General features: G+C 37.5%; 1 protein-coding gene across 3 annotated transcripts in view; it reads right to left on the minus strand.

Moving 5' to 3' along the window:
* LOC106871085 (centrosomal protein of 162 kDa) overlaps positions 1 to 20,389 on the minus strand; it is a 100,608-nt gene that overhangs the window by 12,233 nt on the left and 67,986 nt on the right. For all 3 annotated transcript variants that reach the window (XM_089355290.1, XM_089355292.1, XM_089355282.1), the window contains 7 exons: positions 19,638 to 19,799; positions 19,005 to 19,088; positions 14,109 to 14,339; positions 13,649 to 13,880; positions 11,286 to 11,483; positions 9,106 to 9,260; positions 6,739 to 6,846 (listed from right to left, as the gene is read on the minus strand). In XM_089355290.1, the coding sequence (XP_089211416.1) occupies positions 6,739 to 6,846; positions 9,106 to 9,260; positions 11,286 to 11,483; positions 13,649 to 13,880; positions 14,109 to 14,339; positions 19,005 to 19,088; positions 19,638 to 19,799 (1,170 nt within the window). The remainder of the gene's footprint in view (positions 1 to 6,738; positions 6,847 to 9,105; positions 9,261 to 11,285; positions 11,484 to 13,648; positions 13,881 to 14,108; positions 14,340 to 19,004; positions 19,089 to 19,637; positions 19,800 to 20,389) is intronic.

The following is a 20,389-nucleotide window of genomic DNA, read 5'->3' on the forward strand; positions in this document are numbered from 1 at the left end:
ACCTCTTATGTGTCCATAGCTTGCACCGGGTACATCTTATAGAGTTACTACCTACTCCTTTACTGCATACTGAGCAGGGCCATCTACCTGAAGGGGTTTGTGTTTTATCTACCTTCCTACTTATTAGGATTTTGGTTTTTGCTAGGTTGACTCTAAGGCCCTTCGATTCTAGTCCTTGCTTCCACACCTTAAACTTCTCCTCTAGTTCTGATAGTGACTGCACAATTAGTGCAAGGTCATCAGCATAGAGGAGCTCCCAGGAGCAACCTGTCTTGAATTCCTCTGTGATCGCCTGGAGGACTATGATAAATAGGAGGGGGCTGAGGACGGAACCTTGGTGGACACCTACCTCTACCCGAAATTCATTACTGTACTCATTTCCAGCCTTCACCTTACTGACAGCATCTCTATACATGGCTCGCACAGCTCTCACTAACCATTCTTCTAAAAACACTCAATATGTGAAATACAATTAAATATAATCATATACCACAATTTGGCAAGTTCTCACAGACCTTACTGATATAGTCATCAGAGCTATGTTCATATGAACTTGCTTTGCCAAATGAGGAATTTATGTCTGATGATCATAGTTCACATAACTGAACTTATCAGAAAATACACACACACACACACACACACACATAATTTTACATATCTCCCTCATCCAACTCTCTCTCTCTCTCTCTCTCTCTCTCTGCATACATGTGTCTGTGTAAATGAAGATTAACTAAGAGAAGTAATTTAGAACAGCACTGGCTGCTCTAAATGTATTTGAACAACAAACGCAAATAAATATACATTAAATACAAGACAAATTTTTGATTTATTGAAATAATCTTTACTTCCAGAAAAGGTACAACAATTGCTGGTGGCAACTGAGACCAACTCCAAACAATAATGGGAGACAATCTCAACAATCACGATTTCTCCAAAATTGATATACCATTAAGAAAAAGAGAGTGATTGTCTAGAGACCAACAGACAGCTGCAGACATATGTTTGTGCCTCAATAGGCATTACAGACACCAGATGCCCTAAATTGTCTCCAGCAGAAGAGAGATTGATGCAATAAAGAGTGAAAGACACTAATTGTCAGGATAATTTACATAATTTTAACAAAAATGTGCTAAGACAAATAATTCAGAGTGGCCAGTTGCACTTATTTGAACTATGAAGATAAATAAAGGTATATTAAATATATAAACATTTCTTGTTGGCACTCCATCGCTTACGACATCGAGGGTTCCAGTTGATCCAATCAACGGAACAGCCTGCTCGTGAAATTAACATGCAAGTGGCTGAGCACTCCACAGACACGTGTACCCTTAACGTAGTTCTCGGGGATATTCAGCGTGACACAGTGTGACAAGGTTGACCCTTTGAATTATAGGCATAACAGAAACAGGAAGTAAGAGTGAGAGAAAGTTGTGGTAGAAGAGTACAGCAGGGTTCGCCACCATCCCCTGCCAGAGCCTCGTGGAGCTTTAGGTGTTTTCGCTCAATAGACACTCACAACGCCCGGTCTGGGAATCGAAACCGCGATCCTATGACCGCGAGTCCGCTGACCTAACCACTGGGCCATTGCACCTCCACGATATATAAACATATATATATATATATATATATATATATATATATATATATACACATATATACATGCACACACACACACACACACACACACACATATATATATATATCTATACATACATACATATATATATATATATATATATATATATATATATATATATATATATATATATATATATATATATATATATATATATATATATATATATACATATATTATATATATGGCATTAGGAAGGGCATCCAGCTGTAGAAACTCTGCCAAATTAGACTGGAGCCTGGTGTTGCCATCCAGTTTCACCAGTCCTCAGTCAAATCGTCCAACCCATGCTAGCATGGAAAGCGGACGTTAAACGATGATGATGATGATGATGATGATGATTGGAGCCTGGTGTTGCCATCCAGTTTCACCAGATGATATATATATATATATCATCATCATCATCATCATCATCGTTTAACGTCCGCTTTCCATGCTAGCATGGGTTGGACGATTTGACTGAGGACTGGTGAAACTGGATGGCAACACCAGGCTCCAGTCTAATTTGGCAGAGTTTCTACAGCTGGATGCCCTTCCTAACGCCAACCACTCAGAGAGTGTAGTGGGTGCTTTTACGTGTCACTCGCACGAAAACGGCCACGCTCGAAATGGTGTCTTTTATGTGCCACCCGCACAAGCCAGTCCAGGGGCACTGGCAACGATCTCGCTCGAAAATCCTACGGGAGCCAGTCAGGCGGTACTGGCAACGGCCACGCTCAAAATGGTGCATCTCATGTGCCACCCGCACAAGAACCAGTCCAGGGGCACTGGCAACGATCTTACTTGGCTTACCGGGTCTTCTCACGCACAGCACATTTCCAAAGGCCTCGGTCAGTAGTCATCGCCTCGGTGAGGCCCAATGTACGAAGGTCTTGCCTCACCACCTCAGCCCAGGTCTTCCTGGGCCTACCTCTTCCACGGGTTCCCTCAACTGTTAGGGTGTGGCACTTTTTCACGCAGCTATCCTCATCCATTCTCACCACATGTCCATACCAGCGCAATCGTCTCTCTTGCACACCACAACTGATGCTTCTAATGTTCAGCTTTTCTCTCAAGATACTTACACTCTGACGGGTATTCACATTGACATTACACATCCAACGGAGCATACTGGCTTCATTCCTTACAAGCTTACGTATGTCCTCAGCAGTTACAGCCCATGTTTCACTGCCATGTAGCATGGCTGTTCGTACGCATGCGTCATACAGTCTGCCTTTTACTCTGAGTGAGAGTCCCTTTGTCGCCAGCAGGGGTAAGAGCTCTCTAAACTTGGCCCAGGCTATTCTTATTCTAGCAATATATATATACATATCACACAGTGTGAAAATCAATATATTAATAGCCGATTTAGTTAGAATATCCCCCCCTGTGCAGTCCATGGGAGGGGCAAAAACATATTCAAGACTTCATGCATCACATGCAATTTTCGGGATACAGCCAGAAAGATAGAATCCGGGTATACAGAAGAGCTAACAAGAAATTTGAGGAGATTGTTGTCAAAGATACAAATGGAACACAACCTAGATACCGTAACAAACAGTGGAATAGACTACAACGGATTAGTGAGAAAACAAACAAAAAGACCACGTGGTACAATACCGACAAGTTCCAGGGAGTAATGTTTGTGGACGCCACGCCACACGGAGAACTGGCCCGCAGATTTCGAAAAATCCTCAAAAGTACCAAGTTGAGGATAAATGTTATAGAAAAACCAGGGAGATCAATTAGATCAATAATATGTAAAACATATCCCTTCAGAAGAACAAGGTGTGTTGAGGAGAGTTGCATTGTGTGCAAAAATAGTCCTGGTGCCAACTGCAAAGCCAGAAATGTAGTCTACAAAATAAGCTGTATGGATGGTGAGTGTAAAAACAGAAACACGACATACATAGGTGAAATGGCAAGACGTTTGGCTGAGCATGTAAACGAACATTGGAGGGACTATAATAATCAAAAACAAACCTCGGTGCTCTACCAGCATGCCAAAGAACAACATGGTGATGTACTGGACAGAATTAGCATAGAAATCCTGTCTAGACACCCCGGTGACGCATCGTTGCGACAAATACAGGAGTCGGTCCTAATAACTGAAATGCAACCAATTTTAAACACCAAATACACGTAGATGAGGGCCTTACAGTTGCCCATGGTTGCATGTGCTGTTCACACATATGATGCGGAATATGAACGTAAATAAATTAATTAAAAAGTCTCTATCTAATCTGATATAAACGAAATTGTTACAAACACACATATGGATGCACATACTTACATATAAGCACGAACACATAAGTGCGTGCACACATATGAGCGTGCACACATACGAGCTTGCACACACTCACATGCTCATACCAAACAGTTTTGAAACAACGCCAAAACAACGCCAGATCATACATTCAAAATAAATGGAAGTGGAGAGACAAGTTACTGAAGAGATTGCAAGAGTGCAATGAAATAATTTAACAAAAAACTATATAAATTAATAAAGGACTGAACCAGTGCGTGTGTTTATTACCGGCATAATGCCTCTCCCAAGGTTTAATTGTATTTCTTTCAACACACGTATCCACATCAAGAATCTTGCACACGAAATACACATACGAAATCTATATACATACATATATATATACATATATATATACATACATATATATATACATATATATACATACATATATATACATACATATATATATATATATATATATATATATATATATATATATATATATATATATATACATATATATACATACATATATATATATACATATATATACATACATACATACATACATATATATATATACAAACATATATATATACATATATATATACACACATATATATATATATACATATATATATACACACACACACACACATATATATATAGATAGATATAGATATATAGATATAGATATACATTTAAACATACATATACACAAACATATATATATATTATTCGAGTGAGTGGACAAATGAAAGAATGGTGCTCACTCAATTTATTGGGAGTTACATGTATAGATCAAAAGAGTTTAATTCAAATTCATTGCTACTCTTGAGTTTCAAGTGTGATGCTAGTCATCAACCATTTTGAAAATAGCTGATGACTAGCATCACGCTTGAAACTCAAAGTACCAACAATGCTAGCCACTAAACCTTTTTTTATTTTCTCTCCTTCTTTATTTCTGTGTTCCTTTCTATCAAAGAGCATAGGTTCAAAACGTAAAAGACTTTCTCACTTCCCAAGCGTTAAACTAATACATCTGTCTTCTTTTGTTTTTTTGTAAATTCTCACTATATATATACATATATATATAATTATGTGTATTTCTTCTATCTTAATGAATAAAAATTCTTCTGATAGAATAAATGGGTTAATAGAAACCAATGTAGCAAAGAACACAAAATAACTGTGGTTTAGTTCCTGTTTTTAAGGCAGGAACTCCTTGAAATTTTGGGTATTTGAGTATATTTAAGAATTTAAGGAATGGAGAAAACGCATGTCATAGTTGCATACTTTATTCCTACATATGTCCCAAAGGATTACAACCTGTGTGATCCATAGGGATCTTTGATATTAAAATTGTAACCTTCTCATCAGGGAAAGCATGGGAATCATCTTAAACGTAAGACATTATGACCGATTATGAAAACAATAGATGGATACGGTTATGACTTGATTCATTTGAAAAAAACCGTTAGAGAATTGGACGCTGCCGGATAGTGGTTTGGACAACACATACCTATAAATGTGTGAGAACGTACATGCATACATAAATACATATACACAAACACACACATACATGCATATTGATACACACATATATATATATATATATATATATATATATATATATATACATATACATACATATGTGCACCTGCATATATATATATATATATATATATATATATATATACACTCATACGTCCACATTTATACATATGCACATACGTACCCACGCATATACAAATATACACATATGTGTGCATGTCCCCACATACACATATGTATCCATTTATATATACACACATGTATAAATAGAAATAGACTCATACACATACACATAGCTATACATCTACGCCTATTACCTAATAAAATAAACAGATACGCATATACATATACATACATGTATACATACGTAAACACACGCATGCACATACATACATACATACAAATACATATACATATACATATATATATATAAAAGAAAAAGAACTCAAGTGTTTTCATATATACATACATACACATACCCATATACATACATCCACATATCCATATATATGTGCATGTATACATATATATATATGTGTACACACACACACACACATACACATATATACACATACACACACATTCACATACATATACATACATAAACACACATTTATATTTACACATACACAAACATCTAAATGTTTACTTATATTTTTTTTTAAATAAAAAATACATCTACACAAATATGCTCTCATACTTATTCACAAGTACACTCATATATGAAAATATAAACAAACCTATGTGTTAATAAATACATTTTTATACAAAAATATACATAAATCCAAAAAATCATACGTAAATGCATATTTATATTTTTTTTTTTTAAATAATAATATTGATAGGAGTAAAAACAAGGGTAAGAGTGAAAATATAAATGATAATGCGTATATGTACACAGAAAAATCAGTTAAAACACCTCTATTTTATACAAAACCCTAAATATGTATACACAGACATACACATATATATATATATATATATACACATTTTCTCTCACCGATACACGCGTATATATAAAAACACCCATACCAGTATGTTCATACGTACATAAATTTAGTATGTTATGGTTGTTACAAGGGTTTATCAAGATTTAAAATATACTCTAATTAAGGTTAATAAATTACGAAAGTATAGATAAATAATTAGAATCGTAAATAATTTTAATCTTCTAACCTTTGAGGGAAAAACTAATATGTTTTATATATATATTTAGGTCAGTTGAAGTGTGCATGTGTGTATTTATCTTAAACTCACATACACACATACATATATGTTTGAGTGAGTTTGTATGTGATGTACTATAAACATTAGTAATTACCTCGTCTTGATAATGTTCATGTGTTTTCCGAATATCTGCTTCCAATTCTGCTGAAGACTTCATCATATCAACTTTTTGATGTTCCAGAGACAACTGAAGCTGTTCCACCTAAAAAGAATAAATCTATAATACTTTAGAAAGCCATTAAGATGAAGATCTCTTGCAGTACGTTACTCTATCTTACTCCTTTGCATTCTATGCATCATACAAGCAATAAAATAAATTACTGTAACATTATGAAGATGCATGGCCAATTGGATTAGGATGTTCTACTGACAATTGCAAGATCATTGTTTCAATTCCCAGAGTAGGATGTTCATGAGGTTCTTGAGCAAAACATTTCACTTTACATTGCTCCAGTTCACTCAGCTGTGAATGAGTAACCCTGCGACAGACTGGTGTCCTGCTCAGGGGAAATGTTGTGTATCTCGGTCACTTATACACCATGCAAACTAGGTAATTGGCCCTATGAGCTCTGGGATGAGACAGTTATGCCCAGGGCTTGATGATGATGGTGATGATGATGATGATGATGATGATGATGATGATGATGATGAGAAGGAGGAAGAGGAGGAGGAGGAGGAGGAGGAGGTAACAGAATAAAGTTCATTCAATTATAATCTTCTCACATCAAAATTTTTCTCATACCTAACCAAAAGAAATACAAAATTTTTCACAAACTAGATGTGTGACTTGTATAAATTTCTGTGTGAATTTTTTGAGCAAACACAATATAGTTTGCTGCCCTCTTTTACTGTTAAGTACCCAACTATGAAAGCACATGGCTTAGTGGTTAGGGCAATCGACTCACAATCATAAGGTCGTGAATTTAATTCCTGGTGGTGTGTTGTGTCGTTGAGCAAGACACTTTATTTCACATTGCTCCAGTCTACTCAGCTGGCAAAATTGAGTTGTACCTGTAATTCGAGGTTGTACCTGTAATTCGAGGTTGTACCTGTAATTCAAGGCCAGCCTTGTCACATTCTGTGTCACACTGAATTTCCCTGAGAACTATGTTAAGGGTACATGTGCCTGTGGAGTGCTCAGCTCCTTGCACATTAATTTCATGAACAGGCTGCCATAGCCAACGGAGTGCCAGTTGTATGTATGTGTATATATATATATATATATACATAATTAAGGGATCAGCAAACATTTGCTTCACCACATACCGAAGTTCAGAAATAGCTGTTATTTCTGAACTTCGGTATGTGGTGAAGCAAATGTTTGCTGATCCCTTAATTATGTTTATAAATGTATAAGAACTTTTAAATAAGTTCTCCACTGATAATGGTGTTTACATACCGAAGGGGTTGGTAAAAATTATTAATTGTTGATTTATTAATAAATTAATAAATTGATAAACCTTTACCCTTTTAATTGTATATATATATATGTCATAGACTAGAGCCTCACATAGAGCCCAAGTATGAAATGAAAGCAACATTGCATTTTCAGGAAGAAAGGATAGAGCTGATGTATGATAATATATTTAGTATAGTAAGACAACAGGGCAATACTGTTAGTAGGAGAGGCTAAGAAGAAAAAAGAAGAGGAGGAAATACTGTAACTGAATACATTTAGGGGAAATTAAAGGAAGTTAAAAGCAATTAAGAACGGGACAAGAGAAGGTGAAAGTTCTTTAGACAATTTCTTTAAATAATTTTTTCTTTACAAAATTTCTTTTTTAAAGAAATTTCAAAAATTGCTTAAAGAAAAAGAAAAAGGGAAAAAAATACTTAAAGAAAAATTTCTTAAAAGCTTAATAAACTTCACAAACTTCAAAATATCCTCAAAAAAAATGTTTCTAGGACAATTCACAAAATCCCAAAATTTCTCAAAGAATCTCAAAAATTTCAAAAGTTTCAGCGTTATGAAGTGATGATATAATATAATATTTTTAACCAAAAGAGCCATGTGAATTTCAGCTCTTAACTGTACAGTTCAACATTATACCAGACAAGCTAAAGGGCACTGTATATAGTTGCCCACCCTGTAGAGATAAGAACTAAATCTCCTTCAATTCATATCTTACAAGCTAACTGTATCATCTTAATTCAAAAACTACAAAGTAATAAACCAATAAGGAAGCCTCTTTGTGGTCACTCACACTGCTTGAAATAGCAGTCAAATATCCTTCAACCAGACCTTCCTGCTTAAAAATGGTAAGGAGGATGTATGTAAAAAACGGTTCTATGTACACTGACTAAATGAAAGATGGAATGGTTACAGCTGGAATTCCTTTCATTATAGTTCTGCACAATCAGAACAGACTTGAAGCTAAACAACAACTATTGATCTATGGAAGAGTTGTGAACTTTAAAAATCAATTCAGTATCTTTAGCTATTTAACCAAAACTGCTTTACCTTAATTTTTAACAATTCATTTTCTTTCAGTATACCTTCAGGAACTTCAATCATACTGATAATTTTTTCATCTTTGCCAGCCAAAATGCTTCCAACATCAACTGCATCTGATTTCTTAGACTTTTGAGGAAGTTTTGAGGCTTTCTTATTCAACTCTGTAAATGAATATAGGATATAGAGGAAAACTCTGATTAATACTGACCCAAACAATGCAAGGTTCACTAAACTGCAGTTAACAAAATATTTTACAACAATCAATGAAATATAGAGGAGGGGGCTGGTTTCATATTTTATATTTTTTAGATTATTTAATCATGTGTGAATCATACAAGGAAAGAGCATTTTTAAAAACCAGTATTTTCATATTCCACCCATCTCTACAATTGTTGAACTTCGGTAGGCTTTGCTGGCCACCACTATCATGCTGAACATCAGGCCATATCAGACGTTATATTTTGGAGACTTCCACACCCTAATAGAGAAAGAAAATCAATCAACCACAGTTATGGTGATGTATTGTAGGCACATTTTGCAGTTAGGAAGTAGCAAAGGATGATGAGATTTAGGGTAAACATTTGTTGTACTGAGGGTGTTGATGCACTGCATCTTCGAATGCAGGAGTTAATATCTCATCAGGAGGCGAAGCAGCTCTGTAAGTATTTCAGCCCCTTAACACCAGAGCTGCCCACAGTCACCCACTGGTATAGGCAACATAACTCCCACACAACAGCATGAGCTTTGTTGAGTCAAATGTTGCAATTCTGGACCAGATGTTTCTACCATCCTATATGCTTGTCCTTGCTGCACCACACTTCCTCTCTCTTCAACCAAGTATAATGGCTCACTTTTTCAGTGGCTTCTAGCAATTTTCTGGCAACATCTTTTGTCTCCTTCACAGTTAGTCTAAGACTCCAGAGAATTGAGTGAAGCCTGGTTCCAACAAATCCTCTAAAACTTATCTCTACAAGAAGGCATACTGCCTTCCATCCCCTGTTTTCAAAGAGTTCAATCAACTCACTATATTTTAGATTATTTAACAATTAATTTATGATAACTTTCATACTTTATTTCATATTTAGTGTGTGTTAATTTTTACTTTGCATTTTGCTTTTAATAAAACTTTGTGGTTAATCTTGTTTGTTCATTTTTCTTCTTGGAATTCTGTGTAAGATAGTCATACTATCAACAAATGTGTTTGTTTTTTTAATTTTATTTTGCATGGTGCATTATAATGTACAGCAATGGCTCCTTGTAAATAATATGGCACAAAATTGGATGTTATATATGATGAAATGTCGTATGAGATCAATAGAACAACAGGAACTAAATAAAAATTATTGTTTAAGTGGTTTGCTACAGCTCTTTCAGAAACTCCTTAACCCTTTTGCATTCAGATTACTTGGCCAAATTTATTCACATTGTTTTGAATTAATCATGCATTATCTTGTAGCTTTGAGATTTCAAGGACCAAGATATCACCCACCTAAATGTTTATGCAATTACAACATACATAATTAATTCTATGCTATTTGATACACAACATCATCATCATCATCATCATTTTACTGCCTACTTTTCCATGCTTGCATGGTTCAGAGGGGATTTGTTGAGGTGGACTTTCTATAGCTGGATGCCCTTCCTGCTATGAGCTCTTATCTGTTTCTAAATAAGAAAACATTTCCCCACAACTAAATATGCTTTCCATGGAAAATAGGGAATGAAGGACACCACTTACATGGTAGAAACATTCATTTGCAACTATCACATGATGTCAATGTAAGGAAACAGCAACACACACACACATGTACATACAAACATGTACAGATGCACATACACAGACATGTGTGCGTGTGTGTATTTGTGTGTGTATGTATGTATGTATGTATGTATGTCTATATATATATATATATATGATGGGTTTTTCAGTTTCCATCTACAAATCCAGTAACAAGGCTTTGGTCAGCCTGGGGTTATAGCATAAGACACTTGCTCAAAGTGCCACACAGTGGAATTGAACCAAGAACTATGTAGTTGGGAAGCAAAATTCTTGCAACACAACCATACCTATACCAAAAATAACATTCAAATATTCAACAAAGTACAACATGAAATGAAAATGCAAACACAAACACACATACATACACACACAAGCATACACATATACACACACACATACAGACCTTCATTTGTTGATGTTGGCTTTTTAATAAGCTGTTGTCTCAACAAAGTTTGTTTTTCATTTTGAAGTTTACTAAACATACAGCGCAGTGTTGCAACTTGATTATTACTGGAATCTAACTGCTGCAGTAAAACTTGCACCTTGTTTTGCAACTGAGTCTCTTTGTTTTGGCTTTTCTGCAGCAAAGCATGCAAATTATCTGGAAAAACAAAAGACAAAGAAAACAAGAAATATTACTAATTCTGAAGGTGTAAGGCCAAATTTTCTCTCTAAAAATATAATTCCTTCATAAGAATTGAACTCAAAATCTTTGTGCTGGTAACTAAATACCACATTCATTTATACATTTCTCTCCCCACCTACCTATGTAAAAACATACCAATAGAAGGCACATGGATCAGTGGTTAGAGCGTCGGGCTCACAATCATGAGGTAGTGAATCTGATTCCCAGACCAGGCTGTGTGTTGTATTCTTGAGCAAGACACTTTATTTCACATTGCTCCAGTTCATTCAGCTGTAGAAATGAGTTGTGACATCATTGGTGCCAAGCTGTATCGGCCTTTGCTTTTTTTTTGGATAACATCGGTGGCGTGGAGAGGAGGAAGCTAGTATGCATTGGCAATTGCTGGTCTTCCATAAACAACATTGCCTGGACTTGTGCCTTGGAGGGAACTTTCTAGGTGCAATCCCATGGTCATTCATGACCAAAGGGGTCTTTACCTTTCTATCAGTCATGGGCAACCTGCGGTCCACAGAACTTTCTGAATGGAATGCCAAGAAAAAGTTAAGTTACATTTTCTTTTTTTTTTAGCAGAGTAACCAGCCTGATGATAAGCCATATCTCATGTGACCCACTTCTCAAAAAAGGTTGCCTGCCTGCTCTATATGTTCACTCAACCTACTAGAAATAATAGCCCAAACTCTCTAAAATCAAAATTTAGCATCTTAACCCTTTAGCGTTTAAACCAGCCATGTCAAGCCCAAATATTCTTTCTGCTTAAGGTTCAAACTGGCCAGATCTGGCCTCTTACGCTAATCTTACACTGTCATTCTAAAAAATAAACAATCACATCATTGAAACCTTGAAGCTATGAGATAATGTATGATTAATCGAAATCAGTATGAATAACTAAGCATTACATTTAACAGAGTAATTTTGAATGCTAAAGGATTAAACAATGACAGGACGCATTAAATAATATAGTCCAGCATATGATTAATCAAAAGAGATGAGATCACAGCTTGAATGCCTGTCATCATAGACCTGTTCAATAAGAGTTGACTTAGTGCTAAACAACAAAACTTGTGCCCCCAACCACGAACCAAGTTATAAAAATAATTATAAACTGCCATTTAGCTTGTGTGGTAAGTAGCTTGCTTACCAATGACATGGTTCCGGGTTCAGTCCCACTGCGTGGCACCTTGGGCAAGTGTCTTCTACTATAGCCTCAGGCCGACCAAAGCCTTGTGAGTGAATTTGGTAGACAGAAACTGAAAGAAGCTTGTCGTATATATGTATATATATATGTATGTGTGTGTATATGTTTGTCCACCCAACATCGCTTGACAACCGATGCTGGTGTGTTTACATCCCCATAACTTAGCGGTTCAGCAAAAGAGACCAATAGAATAAGTACTAGGCTTACAAAGAATAAATCCTGGGGTCGATTTGCTCGACTAAAGGTGGTGCTCCAACATGGCCACAGTCAAATGACTGAAACAAGTAAAAGAGTAAATGAGAGAGTAAAGAGTATAAACTGCCATTTAGCAATTGATACATCCAGTTATAATAACAGGAGTGACAGCTGAGTCTATGAAGCTATAAATACTGTTAATCAGTTTTTTTCCAAATGAATTGATGTGCATTTTTCTTCACAATAAACGCAAGTGTGGCTGTGTAGTTAAGAAGCTTTTGCTTGTTTCAATCATTAGACTGTGACCATACTGAAGCACCACTTTGAAGAATTTTAGTCGGATGAATCAACCCTAGTACTTATATTTTTTTAAGCATGGTATTTATTCCAATGGTCTCTTTTGCCAAACCACTGAGCTATGGGGCAGAAAACATAAACACACACACACACACACACATATATATATGATGGATTCTTTCAGTTTCCATCTCCAAATCCACTCACAAGGATTAGGTCAGCCCAGGTTCATAGTAGGAGACACTTACCCGAAGTGCTGCACAGTGGGATAGAACCCAGGACCATGTGGTTGAGAAACAAACTTCTTACTACACAGTCACACCTGTTTTTACAGAATTTTACAACATGCACTGTTCCATATTATCATGAGATAAATGCTCCTATAAATCTAGATAGTTGTTTAAATACACAAGACCAATATAAAATCTCTTACCATCTTCTTCTTTATATTTTTGCACTTCAGACTGCAGTTGGTCAACATTTTGCTGTAATTCTTTAATTGCAGTTTCTGAATTATCTTTCACTGCATTTTCACTTGTTTTTGGTTCTTCTGGCATCTCTTCAGATGATGGTTTCTTGCAAACAGTACAACGACCCAAAATAGCCTGATGCTGTAACTTCTTAACAGTTTCTTCCAATGTTTCAATCTGACTTTCATACTGCAGCTTTAGACAAACAAATAAAATAATAAAATTTTATGAAAATGATCAAAATCAATGCTGGTTATAATTTCTATAGAATATCTGTAGAAATAACCTTAACAAAATACTGACATCTATATACATACATGTTCACATGGAATAATGTGAACATCCATAAGTGCTTCACAAAGAAACAGTCTGGCTTATAACCCCTTGTATTCACTATTTCATACAGTAACTATAGGAACTAACCTTCAGCTTGTTGTACTTTTGTTCCACAGTCCTCACTCTGAGGTCACCCTCTTCTTGAGCATTCTTCAGTTGATTCTCCAGTTTCTGAACCTTCTGCTCAAGCAGAAGATTTAGTGGGGATGGTGCCTGACGACAGTCACTGCTTGCTTCAACAGAACTGCCAGCTGCCATTAATAATGCAGGTAAAGAATTTGGGTTGCGCTTACAGTAGATTTTTTCCATTTCCTTTATCTGATAATAAAAACAATTTTTGGAATGACAGATAAAATAATATTTTATAGGTTTAATAGAATTTTACATATAAACTCTTATTTTTTTGTCTCTTACTGTTTACTTGTTTCAGGCACTGCACTGAGCCCATGCTGGGCTACTGCATTGAGGAATTTAGTCAAACAAATCAATCCCAGTACTTTAATTTATTTTAAAATCTGGTACTTATTCTATTAATCTATTTTGCCAAACTGCTAAGTTACTGATACATAAACAAATCAACATATATACTTTATAAATACATACATACATATATAATATATATATATATGTATATGTACTGTCTCTGACACCTCTGTCCCTTTTCTCGACATTTCGGTCAGCATCCTCCACTCCGCCCTTAGCACCTCTATCCACTACAAACACACAGACTCACACTCCTATCTCAACTTCTCCTCCTCCCACCCTAGACACACAAAACTTTCCATCCCCTATTCCCAATTCCTCCGTCTACGCAGACTTTGTAGCGACAGCCATGACTTTGAGACTCAGTCTCAACTCATGGCTCACCACTTTAGCCTGCGTGGATATCCACCCACCACCATCCACACCGCCCTTGCCAGAGCACGTTCTGTGGACCGTGCATCTGCTCTCTCCCCCCGAACCCGCCCTGCCGTTTCCCGCCTCCCTTTTCCCCTCACCTACCATCCCACCACCCTACCCCTCCAATGCTCCATTCTCCGAGCTTTTCGACGCCTCCAGTCCGACCCCTCCACCTCCCACATCTTCCCTAATCGACCCCTCCCCTCCTTCAAACGAGCCCACAACCTACGGGACCTCTTGGTCCACAGCTTCTTCCCCAACCCAACCTCCCAACCTGGCTCGTTCCCCTGCTCCCGCCCACGCTGCCGCACTTGCCCTTACCTCTCCAACACCACCCTCCTCACCAGCACCCATCACCGACCCTATCGCATCACCGACTCCTTCACCTGCACGTCTACCAACATCATATATTGCCTCTCCTGCTCTCTCTGCCAATCCCTGTACATCGGACAAACGGGGCGCCGCCTGGCCGACCGATTCGCGGAACACCTCCGAGATATCAACGTCGGCAATGACACCCCGGTGTCACGCCACTTCCGTTCTGCCGGCCACTCCTTGCGGCAACACCTGTCTGTGTTTGGATTGTCCATGCACAGGGGCCATCCGGACTCCCGTTTGCGCCGTGAACAGGGATTAATCTTCTATCTTCGCTCCTTTGCGCCACATGGGCTCAACTCCCCTCCACTCTTCATCTAACCCCCTCCTCCTGTCTCTCTCCCCCACCCTCCCTCCTACCACCCATCTCTCCCCTCCCCCACCTCCTGCTCCGACTCCTACTTCTTTGTATGTCTTTTCACCTCTCTTCATACTTCTCTCCACTCCCACTTCTCTTCACCCCTACTCTTTCTCTCCTCTCTCTTACTCTCTCTCACTCTCTTCTCTCGTACTCCCCCCTCTCTCACTCTTACTCTCCTACTCTCTACACTCTTACTCTCTTACTCTCTCACCCTTACTCTCTCACTCTCTTCCCCTCTCTCTCACTCTCTTCCCCTCTCTCTCACTCTCTTTCTCTTCCTTTCTTTCTCCCCCCCATACCCCTCTTCCCTCTCTCTCACTCTCTTTCTCTTCCTCTCTTTCTCCCCCCATACCCACCTTCCCCTCTTTCTCCCCCCATACCCACCTTCCCCCTCTCTCCATCCCCCTTCCCTCTCTTATACCCACCCTCTCTCCTCTCTTCCTCTCCCCTCCCATACCCATCTTCCCCCTCTCTTACATCCACCTTCCCCTTCTCCCTCCTCGTCAACACCCCCTCATAAGCTCATCCCACCACACCCCAACATACTCCTACTCTACCTTCCCACTCCACCCCATCCAATTCCTTACACCCACCACCCACCCCTACCCACATACCTCACCCTACCCACAGACCCCTACCTCTACCCCACACTCCACCCATGCCTTCCCCACCTCCCAACACCCTCACATCACACCACACCAATACCCTCACATCACACCATGCACACCACACCAATACCCTCGCATCACACCACGCACACACTACAACTGACCAACTACTTTCTCTCTTTCTCCCTTCCCCCATTTTCAAACTACATACGTCAAGATCACCAGCAGTCTACCTCCCACACACAGCCCCTCGTTCCCGATCACCGTTTGTTATCTCCCCCTTTCTTAGCTCTCCTGAAATAAGAATTTCTAACTTCCGGTCAGTCATTGTTATGATCGGCCATTATTATGATTGACCATTGACTGAACACTATTCAATTTTTTTTCTCCGTGTTTTTCTCCTTGTCTCCGTATTCTTTCTGTTGAAGAGCGTAGCTCGAAACGTCAAAGACTTTCCGTATTCCCGAGCGTCATACTAATATATACTTTTGTTATTTACACCACCTGTCCTCGTCTGTTGTTATTTTTTGTATATTCTCCCATATATATATATATATATATATATATATATATATATATATATATATATATATATATATATATAAGTATACATGTATGTGTGTATGTCTGTTTGTCCCTACCATCACTTGACAACTGATGTTGGTTTGTTTATGTCCCAGTAACTTAGCAGTTTTAAACAATACATGTAACTCCCAATAAATGTGCTGAGTGCCTTTTCTTTCATTTGTCCACTCACCCATATATATATATATATATATATATATGATGAGCTTCCTCACAGTTTCCATCTACCAAATTCACTCACAAGGCCCTGAGCTATAGTAGTAGACACTTGCCGAAGGCATCATGCAATGGGACTGAACCTGAAACCACACAATTGCAATGCAAGCTTCTTAACCACACACCCATATCTCTAAGAAACTAAATTTTCAGTTTGGTGTATTTATGTAAAAATGAAATTTACTTTTTCAATTAATGAAATTTTATATATAAATTCATGTAAATTTCCTTTTCAATTTGGAGTCTTTCAATTTAGTAACTTAGACAAAGTGTAGTAGTATTGATTTCAATTTTGTGGCACAAAGCCAATAATTTCAGAAGAGGGAGTAAGATGATTACATCAACCACAGTATTCAACTGGTATTTATTTTATCGATCCCGAAAGGATGAAAAGTAAAGTCAACCTCAGAGGGATTTGAACTCAGAATGTAAAGGCAGATGAAGTGCTACTAAGCATTTTGCCTGGTATGCTAACAGTACTACCAGCTCACTGCCCTAAGGTGTAGTATTATTGCTGCCTGACTCATGAATGATGAGTTCATTTTCAACATAGATGTTTCGCCATGTATCTGGGTCATACCAAACAAACCAAATCAACTCTCATGAAGTGGCTGTGTGGTAAGAAGTGTTTGCTTCCCAATCACACGGTAACAGATTCAGTCCCACTGCATGGCATCTTGGGCAAGTGTCTTCTACAATAGCCTCAAGCTAACCAAAGCTTTGTGAGTGGATTTGGTAGATGGAAACTGAAAGAAGCCTGCGATGTGTGTGTGTGTGTGTGCGTGATATGGGAGTTAATTTTGGATATGTTTTGGTCTTATTCTAACCTCCTAAACAATATATATCCTTATATCATTTTATCAGATCACATTATTTTTAGTTAATACAAGCATTTTCCATGTTATAAAAGCATTATGTTCTGGAAAAACTTGTTGTAATGTGTTATTTTGATACATGAAACTTATTTTCCTGTTGACTTATTTCTATGTAACATGGAAGTGATGGAGAAAATAGGTTTCAGACAATTGAATTCCACACAGAAGTAAGATTTTCAAGAATGCAGCTTTTCTATAATGCAGATGGGGTGGGGGATGCCTGTATATTTACTGCTCCAGGCATTACACAATGCTTGCAGAGTTATGTACCTTGCTCAGGAATTCACCAAATAGCTATAGTTATATTTGACTTATGACCATGCAGACGGTAATCCACTACTAAAACCTCACAACTGCTTTGCCTTGTTTCTTTTTTTTTTTTTTTCTATACTACCACAGGATGCAGAGATTTTTTTTTAAATAGCAGCTAAGCACACTAATTAACTCTAAATGTTTGCCTCTGCATAAGAAGTTGAAAGGCATGAATTACGAGCTATAGAAAAATTGCATTCAAATATATATATCATCATCATCATTTAACATCTGATGTCCATGCTGGCATGGGTTGGATGGTTTTATCAGAGCTGGCAAGCTGGGGAGCTGCACCAGGCTCCAATCAGATTTGGAATGGTTTTTGTTCAGCTGGATGCCCTTCCTGACACCAACCACTTTTCAGAGTGTGCTGGGTGCTTTTACGTGACTTCACATGAGCGTTTGTACATGGTACCACAAAGGTGCTTTTACCTGACACCACACAGGCGCTTTTATGTGGTACTGTACAAATGCTTTTACATGGCACTGCCATGAGTAAAGATATGAGCACAGGTAAATACATCTGTATATAGACAGAACAGAGAACCGAGTTAGACACAGATAAACACATCTATAAATAGACAGAAAAGAGAACAGAATGAAACAGATAGAAAGCTTTGTGAAACAAAATGGAAAAATCATTAAAAAATCCTTTGAAATTACTCAGAATTTATGGTTTTGCATTTAGAAACAAAAAGCAGAATTTCACAATCAGAACCAGCAGAGCAGAATTTCCCAGAAGTTTATTCACCTGATGTTCAAGATTTTGAATACGTTTCTGATTAGCAGCTCTTTCTTTTCCAAGTAACTTGTTCTCCTCAAAACGTTTTCCAGTCTACAATGAGAAATATGAAGTACAAACAAAAGAATGAATCTCTTTATTAAGTTGTAGAGAGTCTTTTTTTTTTTTTAATCAGAAAACAATAAGAAATAAGTGAGGGACGGGGGTGTTGTTATCTTTTATCTTTTGTTTCATCCTTTGGACTGCAGCCATACTGGAGCACTGCCTTGAAGAGTTTAGCTAAACAGATTGACACCAGTGCTTATTTTTAAAGTTTGGTACTTATTCCATTGGTCACTTTTGCTGAACTGCAATGTTATGGAGATGTAAACAAACCAACACTAGTTGTCAAGTGATGGTAGGGGCACAAAGACACACAAACACACATACATATACAACAGGTTTCTAAACAGTTTCCAGTTACCAAATTCACTCACAAAGCATTGGTCAACCTGGGGCTATAATAGAAGACACTTGTCGAAGGTGCCACACAATGGGACTGACCCTGAAACCACATGTTTCAAAGAGAGCTTCTTAACCACATTTATTTTTATTGTAATTTAAAAAAGAAACAGCTGAATATATATTAAAAAATATACATACCTCTGAGCTCAATTTCTGAATTCTAAGATTTAGCTGTTCAATCTCTTTGTCTTTTTGCTGCAAGACTAAAACGGACTGGTCTAACAGTTGTTGATTGTATGTGTACCAGTGAAGTTTCTTCTTCATACTTTCAATGTCATCAAAAAATTTGGATTCAACTGCCTGCAATTAAAGAATACCAAAATAATGAAACATGGATATTAAACGATGATTAGTTATGCTTTTCTTAACTCTTACTTCTAATGTAAGCTACAAGGTCATGCATTTGTCGAACAGGATACATTTGAATTTTGATTGATCCCTAGTTCTCCACAGGTGTTTATTTTAAGTGAAGTTAGCCTCAACAGATTTGAACTCCAAACAGAAAGGGATACAGCTAAATACCTCAAGGCCTTTTGTGGTTGTGGGGGAAAAGAAGAGTGGAGGAAGTGAGGAGGAGAAAGAAGAAGAAGAAGAAGAAGAAGAAGAAGAAGAAGAAGAAGAAGAAGAAGAAGAAGAAGAAGAAGAAGAAGAAGAAGAAGAAGAAGAAGAAGAAGGGAGAGGTTGTGGCAGCAGCAGCAGTGGTGGTGGCAATGGTGATGGCAAGGATGGTGGTGGTGGCAGCAGCAGTGACAGCAGCAGCAATTTTATGCACATTTCAACAAACCGATTTGAGTGCAGTCCTATAGCCAGACGCCCCTCATGTCTCCAACCACAAATAGAGGAGATTAGATGTATCTATTGAAGCATTGGTGCTTCAAAGGTAGCATCAA

The sequence above is a fragment of the Octopus bimaculoides genome, chromosome 1 (genome assembly GCF_046866305.1).
Source record: "Octopus bimaculoides isolate indiv1 chromosome 1, ASM4686630v1, whole genome shotgun sequence".
Taxonomy (NCBI): Eukaryota; Metazoa; Mollusca; class Cephalopoda; order Octopoda; family Octopodidae; genus Octopus; species Octopus bimaculoides.